General features: G+C 42.7%; 1 protein-coding gene and 1 pseudogene across 1 annotated transcript; one reads left to right on the top strand and one right to left on the bottom strand.

Annotated features, from left to right (window-relative positions):
• Positions 1 to 2,547: 2,547 nt before the first annotated feature.
• LOC132649964 (histone H2A-Bbd type 2/3-like) lies at positions 2,548 to 2,907 on the top strand. Its single transcript, XM_060374736.1, has one exon. The coding sequence runs from the start codon at positions 2,548 to 2,550 to the stop codon at positions 2,905 to 2,907; it is 360 nt and encodes a 119-aa protein (XP_060230719.1).
• Positions 2,908 to 11,547: 8,640 nt separating this feature from the next.
• Positions 11,548 to 18,632, bottom strand: LOC110541161 (interleukin-17 receptor B-like; annotated as a pseudogene).
• Positions 18,633 to 20,607: the final 1,975 nt, after the last annotated feature.

Here is a 20,607-nt window from a genome sequence, read left to right as displayed (position 1 = left end):
TTCTCCCTTCGCTGATCAGGATCTGCGTGTCTGGCTGTCAGATAAAGGTTCTGGATGTGAGTGTCTTGAATAGTGAAGTCAAGAAGCTCCAGTGTCCTTAGACCAATTCAACCACAGTCTTCCCAGCTTCACAGGAAGAATGCTTCAGAGGAAAAGGAAGAGATCACCTGGAAAATAGAGCGGATTTTTCAGAGAAGATTGTCAAGAGAGAGAGAATCATTTCCAAATCACCCAAGAGGCAGAACACATTTTTGCCTCCAGTATGTATGTCAGTGTATCTACACAGAGAACAACCTGCCTACACAGTGCAACCTTGGGTAATTCATTTGGCATCAGAGCCACTGGGTCAAGAGAAAAGGTATAAGCTCCCAAACCAGGCTATCATTTGAATCCTGGATCTGTCTTACTGGCCATGGAACTCTGGATGGAGTGATTGACTCATGTGAGTCTAAATTTCTCATATGTAAAGTAATAGCAGTAGTGGCTTCCCCATACAGGGTTGTCATGACAGTTAAGTCAAATGATCCCTGGCTATGCTCAGCACCAACTTTAGTCCATGGTAGATACTAGGTGATCCTATGTACAGAAGAACTCCACCCTCCTGGTTTTCAGGCTGCTTTCCAAAGTCTCTTCCTTCCCAAAGATCAGGAATAGCCAGCTCCAATTAGAACCCAGAGGTCAACCACCATGCAATCTTTCCCAAGCCCTTGATTACTGGCATCTCAGGCTGTAAAGGTGGTGACATACTCCTTTAGTTCCAGCACTCACACAGCACAGGGAGGTGGATCTCTGAGTTCAAGGTCAGCCTGGTCTACAGAGCAAGTTTCAGGGGCCAAGGTTATACAGAGAAGCCCAGCATCAAAATACCTAACCAACCAACCAAACCGACGAACCAACCAACCAACAAACAAACAAATAAATTTTAAACAACATAAATGAACTCAATAAGAAAGTCTTATCCCATCCCTCTCAGAGGCAGAGGCAGGAGGATTGCTGTGAGTTTGAGGTCATCCTCACCTAAAAAGTGAGTCTAGGACAACCAAGGCTACACAGATAAACCCTGTCTGGGAAACAAAGGAAGGAAGTCTTTAGTCACAGGAATAGTTGGCCAATAGGAAGAGATCTCTGAGAAGTTTCAAGGACCTTGAACTTTGTCAGAGACTGAGGGAAATACAAGAAAAGATGGAAGGTTCCTGTTACTGAATTATGTCTCGGTGCTACAGAGAGGCCAACTGCTTTCCTTCCTCTCCACTTAATCTGTGACATTAAACAACTTCTCTGTGGATTGTTTTCTTTATCAGAAAGAGGAGGTCAATCATCAGATCACAGGGCTAATATCAGAACTGCTCATATGTGCATCTAAAGTAGTGTGAGCTGTGTGTGGCAGCAATTGTAGCCCCAGCACTCAGGGAACACAGGGATCATGATTTCAAACCTAGCATGGCCACCTCAAACAAACTCCACTGCACCCCCCCCCTAAAGAAAGGGGAGGGGAGTCCTCTCTCATTTAGAAAACCATGACCTAAAATCAAAATCTGCTTGAGACCTATGCATTTCGTTTCACAGTGATTTCACCTGACGGGAGATGTCACAGATGCAAAGGCTGGGGCTGAAATTATCCATTTTTGGGCTTCAATCTTAACTGGAAGAAGCTGTGTGATTTCTACCAAGTTAAAAATAAAGCCTATTAGGTGTCACCTCTCTCCCCTCTGCATTCTAAACATGCTGGCTCTTCATTCTAAGGTTTTTTTTTTTCTACTTTCCTAAGTTATTCAGAGAACCACCTTGCACCTCTCCTTCAATTACTCCTAAGGCTTAGTATAGACACTGCATTTCATAACACACTGCCCTTCCCCTGACATAACTTAATCCACAAGAAGACCCACAAAATGAATACGGAAATGTTTATTTAGATAAACTGACATGAAAATAATAGAGCCTAACAGATTCTTCATTTAAGGCGTCTCCACCAGTCTAGAGCAGCTCAATGGGTCTACCTGCTGACTAAAATGGAGAGCTCAAAGGATGTCAGTGGAGAATCACTTCAGAGTCTCTGAAAGAGACAGAGCCTAGGAAGAACCTGGAAGCCCAAGAAGTAGGGTTCTGAAAGAATAGATATTCAATTGCTGTGGTCTTTGTGTCAGCCTTTTTACTTCTGTTCCCTTACAGACTCTTACAATACCCTTGCTCATGTCTATCCCGATGGCTGCCGGCATAATGGGTTGACCACTCTGTGGTGTCATTTTTAAACACTTCATTCGATACTTTATCGACATGAGCTCACACGTCCGCTCAACAACTGTCTCAAGTAGGACTTATCAGTTATGAAAGTGGGAGGTGGGGCACAAAGAAGCATTAATGACGAGACTAGGAACCCTCACACACGTCATCAGTGGGAGAGGGACAGAGTTCTGACCACGAGAGGTTGCTAGGATACGCAGCGAGACACAGAAGGAAAAGACGTTAGCAGTTGGCATTGGAGGCGGTTAGGTCCAGCGCCCAGCAGGCCAGCAGAGCGAAGCCTGTGAGCTGTCCGTCGAGCCCAGCATGCCCAGGAGAAGGCAGAGAAGCAGTCGAGGGTCTTCCTCTCGTCGCTCCCGCACCTCCAGAGCGGGGCTAACATTTTCTGTGAGCCTGGTGGAGCACCATCTTCGGGAGGGCGGCTACGGACGGAGACTGAGCGAGAGTGTTTCTGTCTACCTGACTGCCATCTTGGAGTTCCTGGCCCGCAGTCTGCTGGATCTGGCAAGCAATGAGGTCCAACGCCAAGACAACGAGAGGCTCATCACACCGGAGCTGCTGGATCTGGCTATCTACAATGATGCACTCCTGAGTGAGCTGTTTCAGTTCATCACCATCTCCCACGTGACTCCAGGTCAAAGAAGTGGCCGTAGTCGTCTTCACTAGCTACTAGATGCTGATGGCACCTGGATCCGGGTCATTTAACGGCGTATTGGCCTGCTCAGTTTACCCATCGCACCTCTTCAGTCACCCTGCCCAACCTCTCCCATGGTCTGTCCTGCATACCTGGACAGCCTTGTTCCTTGCTTCCTCCCACCGCCTACCTGCCCAAAAGATGTGTTTTAATTAAAGCTTTATTCAAGAAACCCATAAGCTTGCTTCCCTGGCTTTCTTTCCCCCTTTGGCCTTGGGAAGGAGTTGGGGGGTGGTTGTGGAGGGTGGCAGTAGGGGAGGAGTGGGAGGTGAGCCTACTTGAAGGAACACAGGATGTGGGGATGCTGCCCAGTGACCAGAGGCTGGTTTCCCTTGCTTTTCCTTTGGGCATGAGGTGGGAGAAGGAGGTGGGGGACAAGGGTGAGGTGGACCTCGTTGGAGGAAGCAGGGTTGGGAGGGTGGTAGGTGGTGGGGTGTGGTTTACCTACAGCCTGGTTTCCCTAGCTCGTCCTTTGGGAATGAGGTAGCAGTGGAGGCAGAAGATAAGGCTGCTCTAGTTGTGGGAACACAGTGGTGTTGTGGTGCAGGTGTGAAAGCCAGGCAGGGATGGGAATGGAACACTGAATTCCTTCTCTGGGGTATGCAATGGGAGTGCCACTTGTCCCTGAACCAGTCTGCACCACTCTTGCCAGCCACATCAGAAAGATGGCCTTCACATAGAAGACCACAGAGCAGTGGGGACCCACATGCAAAAGTGGCCTTTGGTTGAGGATGCACACCTGAACAGAGCAGTGGCATGTGAGGGCTAGGGTCACTGAGGAAAATAACTAATGATTGTTCAATGAATCACCAGAAAATGTGCCAGGAGTCTTCCCTGTCCAAGAAGGAGAACAAGATGTAAACTAGCCTATCAGCACCTGACGTATCCCACCATCTATGGTCTTGCCTGCCCTGAATTTGAACTTTTTATGAGGCTGTATCCTATAGGCTTAAACTCCACCCCGTATACTGTGTGTGTGTGTGTGTGTGTGTGTGTGTGTGTGTGTGTGTGCACTGCTTTGCAACCTGGTTTCTCTTTTCCCTCAATTTATGTTTGTCTAAGCCTCATGCTCAGAATAGATGGTTCAAAGCTGGTGTCACCCATGGCACATACAGCTGATGGCCAGACAGAACCTGAAACGTCCTCTTAGTGCTTGGAGCTGAAGAGGTCTCCTTGTGCTCTGGAAAAGAAGATCATAGCTACTGCCTACTTCTTACTTCAAACAGCTGCAGCTACATGTGCCTTTGTAGGGCATGGCCACCCTAGCAACTTCAGCTAAGGCCACACTTTGGAATAGCTCTGCCCTGTCCCTGCAGTCTCAGCACTGACACTACCTCTTCCAACTGCCCTGTTCCCAATGACCTCACCATACTCTCATGCAATACCCTGCCAAAACAGTGGAGATTATTAGTTTTATAGGGCAATCCAAGTAGTGGAGATATAGAAAGGAATAAATAGACTGCATAGGTAAACATTAATGAAAGTAGAAAAAAGACATACATATTAATAGCTACCATAACTTATAAAATGAAATTCTGCCATTTGTCAACAAATGGATTGAAATATACTGTATGGGGGGGGGGGACGTAGACTTCCATTTTTTCTGTGAGAAAGCATTGTTGACAAGCATCTTGGGCAAGAAGAGTTTTGTTACTGTCCATCATCTGAGGAAACCAAAGCAGAGAGCATGGAGAAGGGTTAGTTTTGATTGCTTCTCCTGGCTTGCTCAGCTGTCTTTATGATACAGCCTGGGCCCACCTGCTCAAAAATGGCACCATCCACAGTGAGCTATTAGCAATTAGTGGTCAAAATGCACCACAAACATGTCCTCCCTTTAGGCCAGTCCACCTCAGTTGAGTTTCCATCCTCACAGGTGCGTCCATCTGGCAGCCAAGATAACCCATTGCATCAAGTGTTAAGTCTCAAACCTGGGATAAATAGATAACTGAGGTGCCCATTAATGTATCAAAGCAGATGCTGGATGCCAGGTTCTCCTTCAGTCCCTATTTGTTACAGGGTATGGCTAGCATACCTCACCTCTTACCTTATTCTTCATGTAATTCAGCCATTTTGTTTACTTGTCCCTTTTGCTGTACCTTTTACCCTCTTGGACCAGGCTGCCTCTCTTGATCAATCGATTCTCTCTCCTCCTCTCCTCTTCCTCACTTGGCCCAGCACAGCCTGGCCATGTTCACTCTGGACTCCTACAGTTGTGCCTGCCTCTGACTATTCTCTCCCTTTTATCTATATTAAACCTTCTTCACCATGCCTAGGAGGCTCATACTCCAACTAAGTACCAGGCATGGAGATAACCTAGAACCCCTGCACAGATATAGCACATGACAGTTTAGTGTCCAAGTGGGTTACACAGTAATGGGAAGGTGAACTGCCTCTGACATAATCTGATAGGTCTGCTCTTTGATCACCTCCCCCTAATGGGAGAGCAGCCTTGCCAGGCCATAGTAGATGACAATGCCGCCACTCCTGATGAGATATGATAGACTAAGTTCAGAAGGAAGTAGAGGAGGATCTCCCCTATCAGTGGACTTGGGGAGGGGTATTGTGAAGAAGGGGGAGGGTGGGTTTCGGGATGTGAGGAGGGAGGCACTTATGGGGGATACAAAGTGAATAAAGTGTAATTAATAAAAGAAACCCTCTGACTTTTAATCTCAGGCTCTTGCCAGATAAGGTAAATAGCACACACAGCCACAAACACATGCTGAGGTTTAAAATGAATGTTGCTTCCAACATTGTGAAGCACTAGTTCCGTGCTTACATTATTTTCTTCCTTGAATTTCTCAAGGAAACCTGACTCATCATACTAGTCACCCCTGAAGCTTTTTCAGTTAGCAGATTCCTAAGCCTCCTGGAGTTTCTCAGTCCAAATATCTGTAGGGAAGGCATGGGCTCTTTCCTCTTCTATTCATAGATGTCTTAGCTGCATGTTCCACCATCTTCTCTTTCATCCATTTGTATTTCATACTAAATGTTCTCTGGTAGTAGAGACTTGACCCTATCTACCTACATTCTACCTACATTTCCTGGCATATGCTCAATAATTATATATTAATTTGCACTGGGCAATTTGGGGTTTGTTCAAAAAAGTAAGGCTATATTGAAGTCTGTACTGTGAGTCAGTTCAAGTGAACATAAAAGAGTTCTCGTTCAGAAGAGCCAATGTAATATCTCTCAACCCTTTACTGGATTATTTTGGTGCATTTCAGTCTACTAGTCTGTGCTGGCTACTTTGCATCAACATTACATAAGCTAAAGTCATCACAGAGGAGGGAACATCAATTGAAAAAAAATGCTTCTATAAGATTGGGCTGTATACAAACCTGCAGGGGCGCTTTCTTAATCATTGATTGATGTAGAAGGGTCCAGCCCATGTGTATAGTGCCATCCTTGGGCTAGTGGTCTTGGTTCTGTGAGTAAAGCAGGCTGATCAAGCCAGAAATAACAAGCCAGTAAGCAGCACCCCTTCATGGCCTCTGCCTGCCTCCAGGTTCCTGCTTTGTTTGAGTTCTTGTCTAACTTCCATCTATGATGATATGGATGTGTCAGTTAAATAAACTCTTGCTCACCAAATTGCTTTTGCCATGTTCTTTCGTCTCAGCAGCTATATCCCTAACGAGAACATATGTTACAGGAAACATCATTTAATGTGTTACCTGCATGTTAACCTGTTACCTGTGTATTGTTAAAATCACATCTCTTTTTTATGCCTGTAGCAAAACAAGAAAAATTTTATTCTTGTCATACACCCAGGTTCAACAACTTTAAGAACTGATTGAGCCAGAGGCTCATTTCCTGCCAGCATTCATCATGTTATTGCATGAAGACACAAACATCAGTTTATCCCCAGTACAAGAACAACTGGCTCCTAAGGAAAGGATGAAATGTAGGTCAAGAGGACCTGGGGGATCAGCCTAGGGTTATTCCCAATTATATCTGGGAATCTTGAGTAAAAATCCTCAGAGTTCTGCTTTTTGAAATAAAATAATTCAGTGTTACAAGTATACTTTTCATCTTAGCTATTATATTTCCTGTTGCCTTGATAAAAGACCCTAATAAAAGCAATCAAGGGAGGAAAGGTTTATATTGTTCACAAATTCACACTACTGTCCTTCATGGTGGACAAGTCGAGGTGATGGGAACTTGAAGCAGACAGTTACAATGACTGTGTAGAGACATGTGAGAAACAGATGCATGCATACTTGTTTATATGGACTCAGCTCACTCTCTCCACTCTTACACAGTTCAAGCTCACTGCCTGTGGAATGGTGATGCCCACAAAAAATAATTTATGATATTATAGTAACTTGATTTGTCAAAAATATATAGCGGAATGTGATATTGTTAATCAGAAAGATAAGTATTATGTAGAGCTGTGAAGAGACTCTGAAATACTTTTTTGAGGCATACTCTCACAGTGTAGTTCCAGGTTACCTGGAAAGTACTCACTGCATAGCCTAGGCTGGCCTTGAACACATAGAAATTTGCTGGTCTCTGCCTCATGCACTACCATGCCTGGCTGTAATTTTAATAGTGCTATTTTTTTTTTTTTCTGTCAGAGGATACTTGATGTTATAGTGTTTAGCAGATACTAGGCTCATTGACAGATTTCAATTTTGACTTTTTTATTATAGTTTTTTTTTTTTTTGGTGTGTGTGTGTGTTAGTTGCAGTTTATTCACTTTGTATCCCAGCTGCATCCTGCTCACTCATTCCCTCCCAATCCCATCCCCCCCTCCCTCCTCTCCTCTCTGTCACTTTCCAAGTCCACTGATAGGGAAAGACCTCGTCCCCTTTCACGTGACCCTGGTTTATGAGGACCTTTTTTATTGATTTTGAAAATCGGTCTGCATTTATAATTTATCCAGGCTGGTTTTGAACTCCAGATCCTCCTATGTCAGCCTCACCAATACTTGGGTTCTGGCATGTTCTCACATACCCAGCTCTGGGATTCTTAGGGTTACTATGTCTAAACAATGATTAAATAAATGCTACATGTAGATACAATTAAAGCAATGATATGTGTAGATGACAGGAACTCTACACATTGATGGCTTAAGTTAGTAGCATGCCTTGGTATTTTATCTTTTCACTACTGATCATCTTTTATTTTTCTCTCCAGAAACCTGAAAATGATGAACAAAGATACAATGGCATTAAAATGGTGGACTAGGCCATATGGTCTAAAATGATGTCACATGGTACAGGACAAATCCCTGTGTCACCAGAACAGGTTCAGTCAACTTTTCCTTTAAATTCATTAGTTTTCTACCTCTTTTGATTTAGTCATGTGTTGCATAACAAATGGGGATCTGTCATATGACTCCAGCTGACTTTGTTGTCCATACACTAACATCTATGGCAGAAGACTAGATACTGCATCTTCTGCTCACCTGGGTTCAATGCCCCAGCCTGTTGCTCCAGCCCCCACATGTGTATAGTATGTTACCATGATGAGCTCTGTAGCCGATTGTACAACAAAGATGCCTGTGTATGTACATATTTTGAAAATGCAGTAGGGAATGGAGAGTCAGTTCAGTAGTTAAGAGCACCGGCAGCTCTTGCAGAAGATCCTCATGCAGGTCCAAACACCCACATCTGTAACTCCTCTTCCAGAGGATCTGATCCTTCTTCTGACCTCTGAGAGCATCAGGGAGGTATATAGTCCACATATATACTTGCAAATAAACACTCATACATGTAAAATAAAAATAAATATATATTTGGAAGAAAACCCAGTAAAATCACAGTGGACATCACTTGGCTTCTCCTTATGAATGGTATTTGTGTGGCTAGAAGCTGCCCTGGGTGAGTCAGTTAGTGAGTAGTAATTGTGAAGTCCTAGGATCTTTCTCCCTACTACTGTGAACTTCAAAATCACCATACACTTAGTTTATTGTTTAATGTCTTTAATAATTTACACACTTTAAATTGCTTCAACTTTTTTGGTGAAGGGTTTTGTTTGTGTGAAGTGTTGGAAAAGAATGTATATACAAAGAATTGAATCGTGAAAAAGCATGGTCTCCAGTTTGGACTCTACAGTAGTTTAGATTTGTGGAAGTTATTTTAGCCATTGGAATTACATCTAAAGTGATGTGTTTGTTAGGACATGAGACAGGTTTTCCAAACAGCACCACCTTCTGCAGTAGTGCATGTACTTGTGAGCATCACAGAGGAGTTCTGTGCCTCCTTCAAATTTTTCATATTTTTTATGTTGGTCCTACCCTCCCAGGACATTCATCTGCACAAGACAGCCATAGTTTCAGGGCAGGGCATACACAAACCTCTGCATGTGGGAGATGCCCATGTATTATAACTTTACTCATTCATAATCCCTCTTAAAGAGACTGGTGTCAGAATGAGCTGTTTGATTTTTTTTTAATGTTTGAACTCTTTGTTAAACACTAAGACACACATAACTTCCAAAGCCTACAGAGTTTCAATGTCACCAATATCACTGTCTTGTTTTGTGGGAGAGTGTTCCTGGGCAATATCATGTTCAGAATGGTCAGTTCCTGTGATAACTGTTTTCTTCTGCATCTCCTGTGATCTACCTGCCTCTGGTCAATTTGAAAATTGAAGAAACATACCCCAAACCAGAAGCAGTGTAGGCCAAAGCAGGCTTGCTTATTTCAAGGTCATACACTGAGTGTGGTTATGCATGCCACACTATTGTGTGACTGGCAGCTTGCTTATGTCAGCATCACCACAAAAGTGAAGCTGTGTGCCATGTCCTATGGATATGCAGTCAGAAGGTTTTACCTCCATTGTGAACCTTCACACCCTCTGCTACTATGTGGCCTGTCACTACAATGCTATGGCACCTGCAGGATTCAAATTTGTTCCCCAAGTCTTTATGCACACACAAGGTGGAATTTCCAAGAAAAGGGGAGGTGTGGCTCCAAGAGGGTGGAGAACTGTCAGTATTACCCCACATGACTCAGTTTCTGAAAGGAGACAAGGGGACTCTTACACAACAGCTCATTTTCTGATTTCTATTCACAGATGTGCTCCTATAACAAGCAGAAGTAACCTGCCATTGTAGATCACTGTTCTGGAAAGTGGACAAACACGTACTACCAATGTGAGTACTTGGTTGGAGAAGTGGTGAGAAATTTTGACAGTGAGTGAAATGAAAATAAAACAATGGATGTTCCTGAAATTCTGGTGTTCTGTAACATTCCATGATCTTATATTTGAAGAGTAGATATTTACCCTGAGATACAACACAGTCAGGATCTAGACCATTCAGAAAATACTACTGGCCTTCGAGTTGTGAGTGTGAGTCCAGTAAACCCTCAGAGACAATTCTAACAGTGGTATGTCTTCCTTTCCTAGTCCTGTATGTCAACCTACTGGATTGTCACAACATTCACTGGCCTATCAGAAGGTGTCAGGCTAACATCCACCCAGGCCCCAGGGGCTGCCTAATAGCTGTTCTGGTAGATATTGAAGTGATATGGTCTCATGCAATGCAAAAGTATTTGAAAATTTCACTGAAAGATCTAAAGGTGATGGGACATTCAGTTATTTGGGTTGTCTTTAGGATGCTTGATGGATACAAGTACTCATTAGTGAGTTGTGTACAAACAATATAGTGTCTTTGAAGCAGTTCTCAACTGTTGGGTAGTGGGAATTTGTTTTTACTTAATGACCTCTGGTAATTTCTGACCCCTAACAGTTTCTTTGGTGTCTGAGCATTGCTCTGAAGCCAGTAAGCTTGCTCCTCTTCAAAGTTTTCTTTGTACCCCACTCAGTCATAGTAGCTCCCTAGGTTTCCATGTCACAAATTTACAATGCTTCTGAGGAGTCAGGGAACTTTAGCTGTTCTTGTTTTTTCCGGAAAACAAGAGGCCAGACCACACAGAGTTTGAGCTTTTGCTCAGGGCCTGTGTCGCCCCTGTGCAGGGAAGCCTCTCTAGGGAATAGGCATTATGGGGTTGGACTTGACATGTGTTGACACGTTCTTTTGTTTTTCACTGTTCTTCAGTATTATAGGTGTATATTGCTAATCCCTGATATCTGTAACAAACAGCTTGTGAAACAGCTAGTACATATGATTTTGATGAAGATGGGCTTTTCAGGTATGCCTGAGGCTCCAGTGACCCTTTAAACTCTTCCTTTTCACTTAGAAGGCTATTTAAAGTCACTGGTTTATTTAAATATGTATTCTGAAAGCACTGGTGTTCCGTAGGTATTTTCTCAGAGATTTCTAGGCTCCCAAATTGAGTCAGTCATTTGTGTCATGGTGCTTGCTGCTGTGCCTCTGGTTGTCATCATTCTGCGTCTTTTTAATATTAGGGATTGTGGTCCATTAAGAGTCTGTGTGTGCTACATTTGGGATTGGCTTAAGCAGCACCTGTGTTGTAGATTTTGGGGGACAAGAAAACAAGTGTGTGCTGTGTAGAACATGGGGTGTCTCACTGAAACACACATGTGTGTGCTCAAATTCTCACTGCAAATTACAGTTTTAAAGCAAGTTCTGTATAAATCATTCCCTATACACAGCCTGTACAGTAAATTCCAGGGCCAGCACATTGCTTTTTTTCCATTGGTATTGGTAGGATAGGAAGGCTCCAGGGTCTCTATTCTGCTGGACTACAAGCATGAGTAGCTGCCTTGGCAGGCTTGAGACCAATTTTTCATTGACATGTTTTGTGTCGCTTCGAGATCTGTGTGGAAAGCTGTGGCACCCTTCATGAGATACTCAGAGCATTATAATCTAGCCTTTGATGTCTGCTCCTCCAAGACAGACTACCAGGTATTTGTGCAGATGAGTCTGGCTGCTGAAATAGCTCCAGAAAGTGCTAAAGGCAAGAGGGAAAATGTCCTGGGAGTTCTCCCTGGTGCTGCCCTCATTCTGGCCACAGGCACTGTCACAAAGCATGTGGACATCACTGGAAAGAAGGAAGACCACTTTATCTCTTGATTTCTCCCTACTGGTAAGCCACTGCAGTGGACTCATCTCAGCTTTTTTCCTTTCCTGTCATTTTTCAAAGATGACCTCACTTCTGCTGTAGTTTTGAAAAAAGTCAGTGCAGTGACAGACTGTGTTATGGAAACAGACCTCAGATGGGTAAAATACCAGTACCTTAACGATGGGCTGGAGCAAGGTGGTCACTGGAAAAGAAGTCTTCGTGCTCCTTCCTGTGGGGGTAACATTAGTAATTGAACAACAAATAACAGGCCTTTTCAGTAGTCTAAACGATCACTAATTAGTGATCTCCACCAGAGAATGTCAGTAAGGAGCAGGCCTTTGTTCCTGCTGGAGGAAAAATAGCTCAATTGTCCATTTGAATGCCTGAAACACTGATGCTTAAATCTTAAAATTGTTTTAAAATATGCTTTTCTAAGTCCCTATCATTAAATCTGTCTTTATAGGCAAACTCTGTTTTTATATAAAGATGGGGATTGCTTTGTTTTTGTTTTTCCAGACAAATCCATAGCAGCTCTTTAAGTTTGAGGGCAGAGGGTTTGAAGTAAGCTGTTAATCCTTCTGTACTTTCACACAGATGTGACCTCTACACATCATATCAGGAGTTGAGTCAACTCTAATTTGTACCATTTTCTACCTGAAGATGGTATAGTTCTTTATACTTCTTTAAAGTTAAGCTCCACACTGCTTTGCAACAGGACCACACACAAAGCTGCTGTAACCATGTAGGTAAAGCAGAGGCAACAGCATTCCCTAAATGCAAGTACTCTTTTTTAATTTTTATTATTAGTTACATTTTATTAACTCTGTAGCCCAGCTGTATCCCACTCCCTCATTCCTTCCCAATCCCACCCTCCTTCCCTCATCTCCTCCCTGCCCCTTTCCAAGTCCACTGATGGGGGAGGACCTCTTCAGGTGAAAGTTCGTGTGGCTTTCTTGGCTTTAAGTGTAAAGTTAATCTTCTACAGTGACATAGGAGTAACTCACATGGTACACTAGGAACTCCTTTTTGGTTTTTTGAAACAAGTCATCATGTACCTCATGCTAGCCTTGAACAGTAATTGAGGATGTTCTTGAACCACATTTTCCCAAGGGTTGAAAGTACAGTTTTCTGCTGCCATACCCTGCTATGTTTCTTTTTGACATATGCAGATTGGAAGGATATCATTAGATTATCTTCAGAGAGTCACCATCCTTACCTTGCCTTCAAAATAGGTAGATCCCATCTGCCAGCACCCATGTAGCCACCAGCAGCACCAGGAGGAGAGGCAGCCAGCCTCCCGGCATGCCTCTGTCTGCAGGAAACAACTCAGACATCCTATTAAGCAAAGATACATTTGCCCTCTATTTGTAAACAGATTCTTTTAACTCTTCTTCATGGAAGTTTAGACCTTTCCAAACCAAGGGTTAAAATGTCTTTCAGGGGTCTCCTAATTAAGGGGTCTTTCCCAGTATCCAGGTCACTTACAAAAATTTATTACTGTGGGCTGGAGTGATGGTTCAGCTATTATAGGTAGGCTCACAACAACAATAAGAGAAAAATATGTATGAATTCAGGCACACATGTGCCACAGTGTATGTGTGGATGACAGAGGATGGCTTTAGGGCATTTGTTCTCTTCTTTCACCATGGGTTTCAGTTTGTAAGGTTCATATAATAAGTGATTCTACACACTGAATTAGGGGCCATTCTGTAAACTCTGTTTTCTCTTCCTTAAGCACACCAGCATTTTCACTGTGGTAAATAGAATATGAATCATGTTTTTTGTTGATTGAGTAATTTTTGTTCCTCGGGACAAACTTAGATACATAATTCACAAACAACTGTGTGCCCACATAGAAGTCAAGGCACTGGGATAGTTATCTAAAGCTTGTAAGGCTGTTTCTTGTCTGTTGGCCCCACCCCTGGGCTAGTTTCAGAACATCTTATCTGTTTATTGTTAGTCAAAGAACTGACACATCTTTAAATCCAGGGACATTTTCTAGAACATACTGGCACCAGCAAGGTGTCTTTTCATACCAGTATACCTGACTTCTTAAGCAAATAAGATTCAAAGAGAATTGGAATACCTTGAAATGCACACTCCCTTATGGACCCCTGCTTTCACACCAGTCCTTGATTCCCATTCCATAGCCTTGTGGCACTTTGAATAACCATTCTTCACTCTTTTCCCCCTTTTGTATATCCTGTGTTTGAAAAGATACTGTCTTCATATTTTTAGAAAAGCCATTTTTACTTAGTTATGAGATCTCTGGAGGAGCATAGATATTGTTCTGTCACACCAGATCAGGGAAGACATGCAGGGACACCTTAATGATCCTCACAGACACAGCATAATCTTACCATTAAAAGGGCCTTATGGAGCAGCTAGGACTACAGAGAAATCCTGTCTTGAAAAACAAAAACACAAACAAAAAATAAAGTCTTAGAAAAGGTCTGGGGACATCACTTAACGGTAACATGCTTGCGAGGTCCTTGGCTTGGTCTCTGTTAAGCCTTAAACCCTGGGACAAACAGCTGAGGCTGCCTCTGCTTCTGCTCACCTTTTATCTACAATAAACTGTCTCTTCCACCATACCTAGAAGCAGTCTTGTCCTTCCTTTTTTTCCTTTTTTTCATTCAGTCTTCAGTACCAAAACCAAAACAAATGAAACAAGAAAGCCAAAACCCAACACTACCATCACCAACATTAAACAAAAAAGCAGAAAAGAGGAATTTTAAAAAACTCTAGTAAGCTAAGTCATCGTAGGTCCTTTTCTAATGTTGCTTTTCCACTCTGGCTGCTGACTAGTCCTGTGCTGAATTCTTTTTGTTTGTTTTTGTGTTTGTTTGTTTGTTTGTTTTTGTCAACTTGACACAAATTAAAGTCATTTGAGGAGAGAGATCCTCAGTTAAGAAAATGCCTCCATGAGACGATGCTGTACCCAAGCCTGTTGGCCATTTTCTTAATTAGTGATTGATTGGAGAAGACCCAGCCCATGGTGGGTGGTGTCATCCTGGGATGGTGGTCCTCGGTTCTATAAGAAACTAGGCTGAGCAGGCCAGTGAGCAGCACTCCTCCTTGGCCTCTACATCAGTTTCTGCTGCTGGGTTCCTTTCCTGTTTGAGTTCCTGTCCTTCAATGATGAACAGTGCTCTAAAGTGCAAGTCAAATAAATCCTTTCCTCTCAAAAAAAAAGGGGGGGGGGGGCCTTATGGGTCCTAATTCTCTGACCTTCCTGTGGTAATGTCAGGTACATACTGTTATCTGGAGGGAAGGGAGCACTTGTCTCTGAGCATAACACAACTGTTCCTTCATGACAGATGAAGTCATTGCCACAAGTGCGTAATTATGTAGTCAGCTAAGGAAAAGAAGAGGTCAGAAAATGCATTGGGAGATGTTCTGCATTGTTCTCATTTCCAGCACAAATCCCCGCTCTTTATTTGTTTGTTTTCACCTCTTGGCATGGTCAACAATTTTCCACTTGGTTCCAGTTTTATAGTTCACAAATCCAATCAGGCCCAAGACCAAAAACCTGCAATGCCCTTAAACTTTGTACATGATAATGACATGCTATTTTCTTTATCTAAAAGGGTGGCTACATCCTAATAAGCATACAAATCTTCCCACTGGCCAATAGTAGGTGAGTTGCCTCTTACTAGTCTATGACGTCCTGAAAGATGCAGTTACCATGGTGCCAGGGTCTGCTTTCTTGGTCACCCAGAGCAGTTCATATTCCAGGGTGTGCAGAATGATTTGTGAGTCACGGTGCTGCACTGTGACCCTCTGAATACTACAGGTATCTCACTTTCTGTTTCCACCTTGGCCACCTGAGGCCCCAGAGGACAAATAATTGCTCGTTAAAGATCAGGCATTGACCTGGATTCCAGCCTTCTAGCTTCAAACTTTTGCAGCTTCACTTTTCAATTAAAACTGAGGCCTTCCTTGGAGAAATAAAATGGCTGTCCTCCCTCAGAATCACTCTGAAGATCCATGGTATAAGTTAGAAGTAAGAGTCTCATCCTCTTTGGGCAGAGTACAGGGAATCTTATGAAAGAAGAGGGAGATAAAAAGACCTGGAGGGGACAGGAGCTCCACATGGAGAGCAACAGAACCAAAAATCTGGACACAGGGTTCTTTTCTGAGACTGAGACTCCAACCAAGTACCATTCATGGAGATAACCTAGAACCCTTGCTCAGATGTAGCCCATGGCAACTCAGTATCCAAGACAGTTCCTTAGTAATGGGCAAAGGGACTGTCTCTGACTTAAACTGATTGGCATGCTCTTTGATCACCTCCCTGTCAAGGGGGTTCAGCCTTACCAGGCCACAGAGGAAGACAGTGCAGCCAGTCCTGATGAGACCTAATAGACTAGGATCAGATAAAAGGGGAGGAAAACCTCTCCTATCAGTGTAGTGGGGGAGGGGCATGGGAGAAGAGGGAGGAAGGGCGAGTTTGGGAGAGGGAGAGGGAAGGAGCCACAGGTGGGATACAAAGGGTATAAACTAATTAATAAAAATTTTAAAAAGAATTAAGAAAAGAAAATGAAGTAAAATCACTTTGGAAAGTCAGCATCTACTTGTGCACGAAAAGACACCAGATCTTTCAAGTCAGCCTTCTGATCTTCCCACTGTAAAGACCAATAAAGTGTCCCTGATAGCATGCTTGGCTGGGGTTGTTGAAAAGACACTTGCCATTCTTTAAAAGATGAATCAGCGGACTAGTGTGTATCAGTTGTTGAATACTTACCTAGAACTCAAGAAGTCCTAGGTTCTGTCCCTAGCATTCCTCCACACATACACATTCAGAAAGCATCCATGCAGGAGCAACCAGGTCTCTAGTGTCCTTACCTTTCCAGATCACTGTGTAAATCACCTGAACAACAGCACATTCATTTTCTTCACCCATTGAAATGTCAGAGATGTCCCTGTCAGTTTATTCTAGTGAAAAACAGTCTAGAGCTATAGGGTGCGAGTGATTACACAGTCAGTGAGGAAGCCTGTCAGTCTTCATGACTAACTTCTGATGCATCAGACTGTATGAAAAAAAGGCTACCTTCAGAAGCCTAGAGTTTCTACCTTTAGTTCATTCTAGACTTATTGTGCTCAAGATGTCTTCAGGGTCTTCTTTCTGCCACATTGATCAAGATAACCTAGCATGCTTAGACAGCAGTTAGCTCTGGGCTCTCTTGAAAGAAATCCTATTTAAAGGATACTGAAGTATATATTTTTTCAAGATACCACAGCTAGAGTTTGGGGGTGTAGTGGTGATAAAGGAATGGAGGGGAAGAGTACCTCCAACACTCTAGAAATCCCCAACAACACATTCTGTTGAATGAGAACTGTGTATGTATTTCCAATGGGAATTTTTGTAAAATTCACTTCAACCATCTTCTCTTTCTTTTAACAAACAGTGATATTTGGGTCCCACAGACTTCCTCCAAGTTGAGAAAGAATCACATGGGTGACCTGATAACAACTCCCCCATTTGAGTCCCCAAGGGAGATTTACAGAAACAAATCTAAATCCTTAGACACATACCCACAAGACAGGAACCAAACTGTAGTCTATTTTCTGACACTGTTCCTAGAATTGCAAAGTATCTGATGTCCAAGAAAGTTTAGGGGCTCCACATGCAATGCCATTACTTTGCTAAAAATAGTTCTTTAAGCTGGCAGTAGTAGGTTCAGATCTCTGTCTGTGACTCAGTTCAATGCTCATCCTAAATTTTGAAGTAAGAGAGCTAGGACATGTGTTTTTCTCCTTTCTAGGGTAGGAGGAAAAGCCTCAGTTTAGGAGGCATGCCCCAAAATATGAATTAAGTGCACGGAGGCTCAGGGCTTACAAGCACAAGAACATGCTGCCAGTTTTACTGGATACAGAGAAGGAAGGAAATGCCAAACAGCTTACAGGAATTTCTGACAGAACAGCTATCAGAAAATCCATTGTTTCATTCAAATAAAAGTGAATAAATTTCCAGGAGCGTGCATACATAATAAAACAGTTTATCTTCTCTACTATTGGAACTATTTTGTGTGCTTGGTGGGAACTGGTTCTAGAAGAAAATCAGAGCGCTGATTCCAGATTCTAGACCTCACACCTTTTACATCTCTATCCTCTTAAAATGCTCCTAATGGGAAGAAAGATCTCTCCCAATATCACTAACTTCATTAACATCACAAGACTGTACTGCTCTCTAATTAATATTCATCCTCAGAAGCTGGGGTGAGATGAGAGACTGACAGTTCTAAAGCATCTCCTTCACAATTCAAAGGAAGTTCTAAGGGTCTACCATACAGAAGGTTGTCTTTTGAGAAGACAACTAGGGCCTTCCTTGGACAAACACTCACCATGTTTGTTAATCCAAACTGAAGGTACCTAAAACCTCTTCTGACCACAGGCTACTTGTGATAAGCAGGTGTAAAGACTATTTGGACTCTCCTCCAATCACAAAACAGCTTTCATGTGCACCGCTATTGTATGGGATTTGAGATAAAGTGTTAGTTTAGCCAAGGGGTAGGGGTGGTTTTCTGTAGCTGTTGCTGTACTATGTTAACCTAAGAATCTGTCCCAGTCTGCAAAGCTGTTTAGCCCAAAGTTGTTCCTTTATTGAGTTCAGTTCTTTATCTATCCGAAGATAGATGAAGAGTCATGGGTCCCAGTCAGGAGTATCTCCAAATGACAAAAACTAATCCTGCCTCTAATTACCACCCTCGATGCACTGCTTCTTATATTTATTACATGATTTAGGCAGCCTGGGAATTTGAATGAAAGTTGTTAGCTTTGAGTAAAATTTATCTCTGTTATAACTCCTTGCCTCATACACATACATTCTCTCTCTCTCTCTCTCTCTCTCTCTCTCTCTCTCTCTCTCTCTCGATATGAGAGATACAGCAGATCTAAAGAGGACACTAACATTTTACTGTTAAACAGGAAATCATTCACCCATGGAAGCTGTAAGTAGTCCGATGTAAGTATAACCTTTATCAAAAGAGCCTCCATGGGATGACTTGGAAGCCAAAAAGTGAGGGCTAATAATACATGTAAGCTCTGCCTCTCACAGATGTGATGCTCTAGGTAGTGAACACCTAGATACCTAGTAGGTATGACCATCACCAATATCATCACACACTCCAGAGAGGATATAACGAGGATCATCCAATGCCTTCTGTGGGATACATATCCAAACCTCATATTCCAGGCCTACCTATGAAACAGGTATCAGACAAATTCAAATAAGAGACAATCTATATTTTTGATGAAGTCATGAGAAACAATGGCAAGAGATGGCTGGGGTGCATGAGGGACTAAACTCCTGAACCAGAAAACATTATGCTATGTCCCTTAGCACATCCTAACCCTAAGCTGTACAAAAGGTAGTTAATTCACCTTAGGCACAATGATGACCTGTCTAACATATAATGTGTTTACCTTGTACTTGGACTACTTAGTTATATCATGTGTAGGCATTTTAATGACCTGGTTATTGTTTATATTTGGAAATTAATTATGTCATAAATATGACTCTGTGTCAAGTTGACATACATTGGAGTTGTGATGGCTACTCTTGGTTGCCAAAATTATTACATTAGAATTAACTAAAACCCCAAAATGGAGAGAGATACACCTGAGAGGATTTTTTCTTGTTCTTAACTGTAATTTTATTTTTTATATTAATTATAGTTTATTCACTTTGTATCCCAGCTGTAGCCCTCTCCTTCATTCCCTCCCAATCATACCCCTCCTCCCTCATCTCAGCCCATGTTCCTCCACCACTCCACTGATGGGGGAGGGCTTCCTACCCTTACATCTGACCTGGCCTATCAGGTCTCATCAGGACTGGCTGCATTGTCTTTCTCTGTGACCTAGTAAGGCTGCTCCCCACTCAGGGGAGGTGATCAAAGAGCCAGCCACTGCAGAGACAGTCCCTGTTCCCCTTACTAGGAACCCACATGGATACTGAGATGCCACAGGCTACATCTGTGCAGGGGTTCTAGGTTATTTCCATGCACAGTCCATGGTTGGAGTTTCAGTCTCAGAATAGACCCCTGGGCCCAGATTTGTTGGTTATGTTGCTCTCCTTGTGGAGCTCCTACCCTTTTAGGGTTTTTTATCTCCCCCCTTTCTCGTAAGATTCCCTGCACTGTAAACTTTGGTTATGAGCCTCAATATCTGCTTTGATACCCTGCTGGGAAGAGTCTTTCAGAGGCCCTCTGTGGTAGTGGGAAGATCTACCTGCAATCTAGAATTTGAGGTAGCAATTCATGCCCTTAATCTGAACCCTGATAAGGGAAGATACACCTGTGATCCAATGTTTTGAGCTAAAAAAAACCCACCTCTAATCTGGGCCACACCTTCTTCTGGAAACCTATATAATGACATGGAAGAAGATTTTGTTCTTTAGTTACTTGCTATTACCTTGCTAGCAAACCTTTTCCTTCACTGGCCTTAGAAGACTACTTCTTTGAGATTCCAGCCTAGGCTAAAATGACCTGAGACATCGAGCCTCTGGACTGAGCAACTACTTGATTCTAGGACTTTGTCATCATAGATGACAGTAGTTCAAATGACTGGACCTTAACCTCTATGTAATTTAAAAAAATACCATTTCTGTATAGAAAGGAATTGATTCCGTTATTTCTATATTCCAATATAATCTTGACTAACACACCAGTTATGTATAGACAACCTTTAGGGCATTTTGGGTCTCACAACAATCACAGCTCAGTTATAAATTCCAGAT

This window comes from Meriones unguiculatus, chromosome X (assembly GCF_030254825.1).
Source record: "Meriones unguiculatus strain TT.TT164.6M chromosome X, Bangor_MerUng_6.1, whole genome shotgun sequence".
NCBI classification, from domain to species: domain Eukaryota; kingdom Metazoa; phylum Chordata; class Mammalia; order Rodentia; family Muridae; genus Meriones; species Meriones unguiculatus.
Note: the sequence above shows the minus strand (reverse complement) of the source record. Positions and strands in the feature narration are given on the sequence as shown.

Bases quoted from the DNA above. Each gene is read 5' to 3' on its own strand.
- LOC132649964 (XM_060374736.1), top strand. From the start codon at position 2,548: ATGCCCAGGAGAAGGCAGAGAAGCAGTCGAGGGTCTTCCTCTCGTCGC.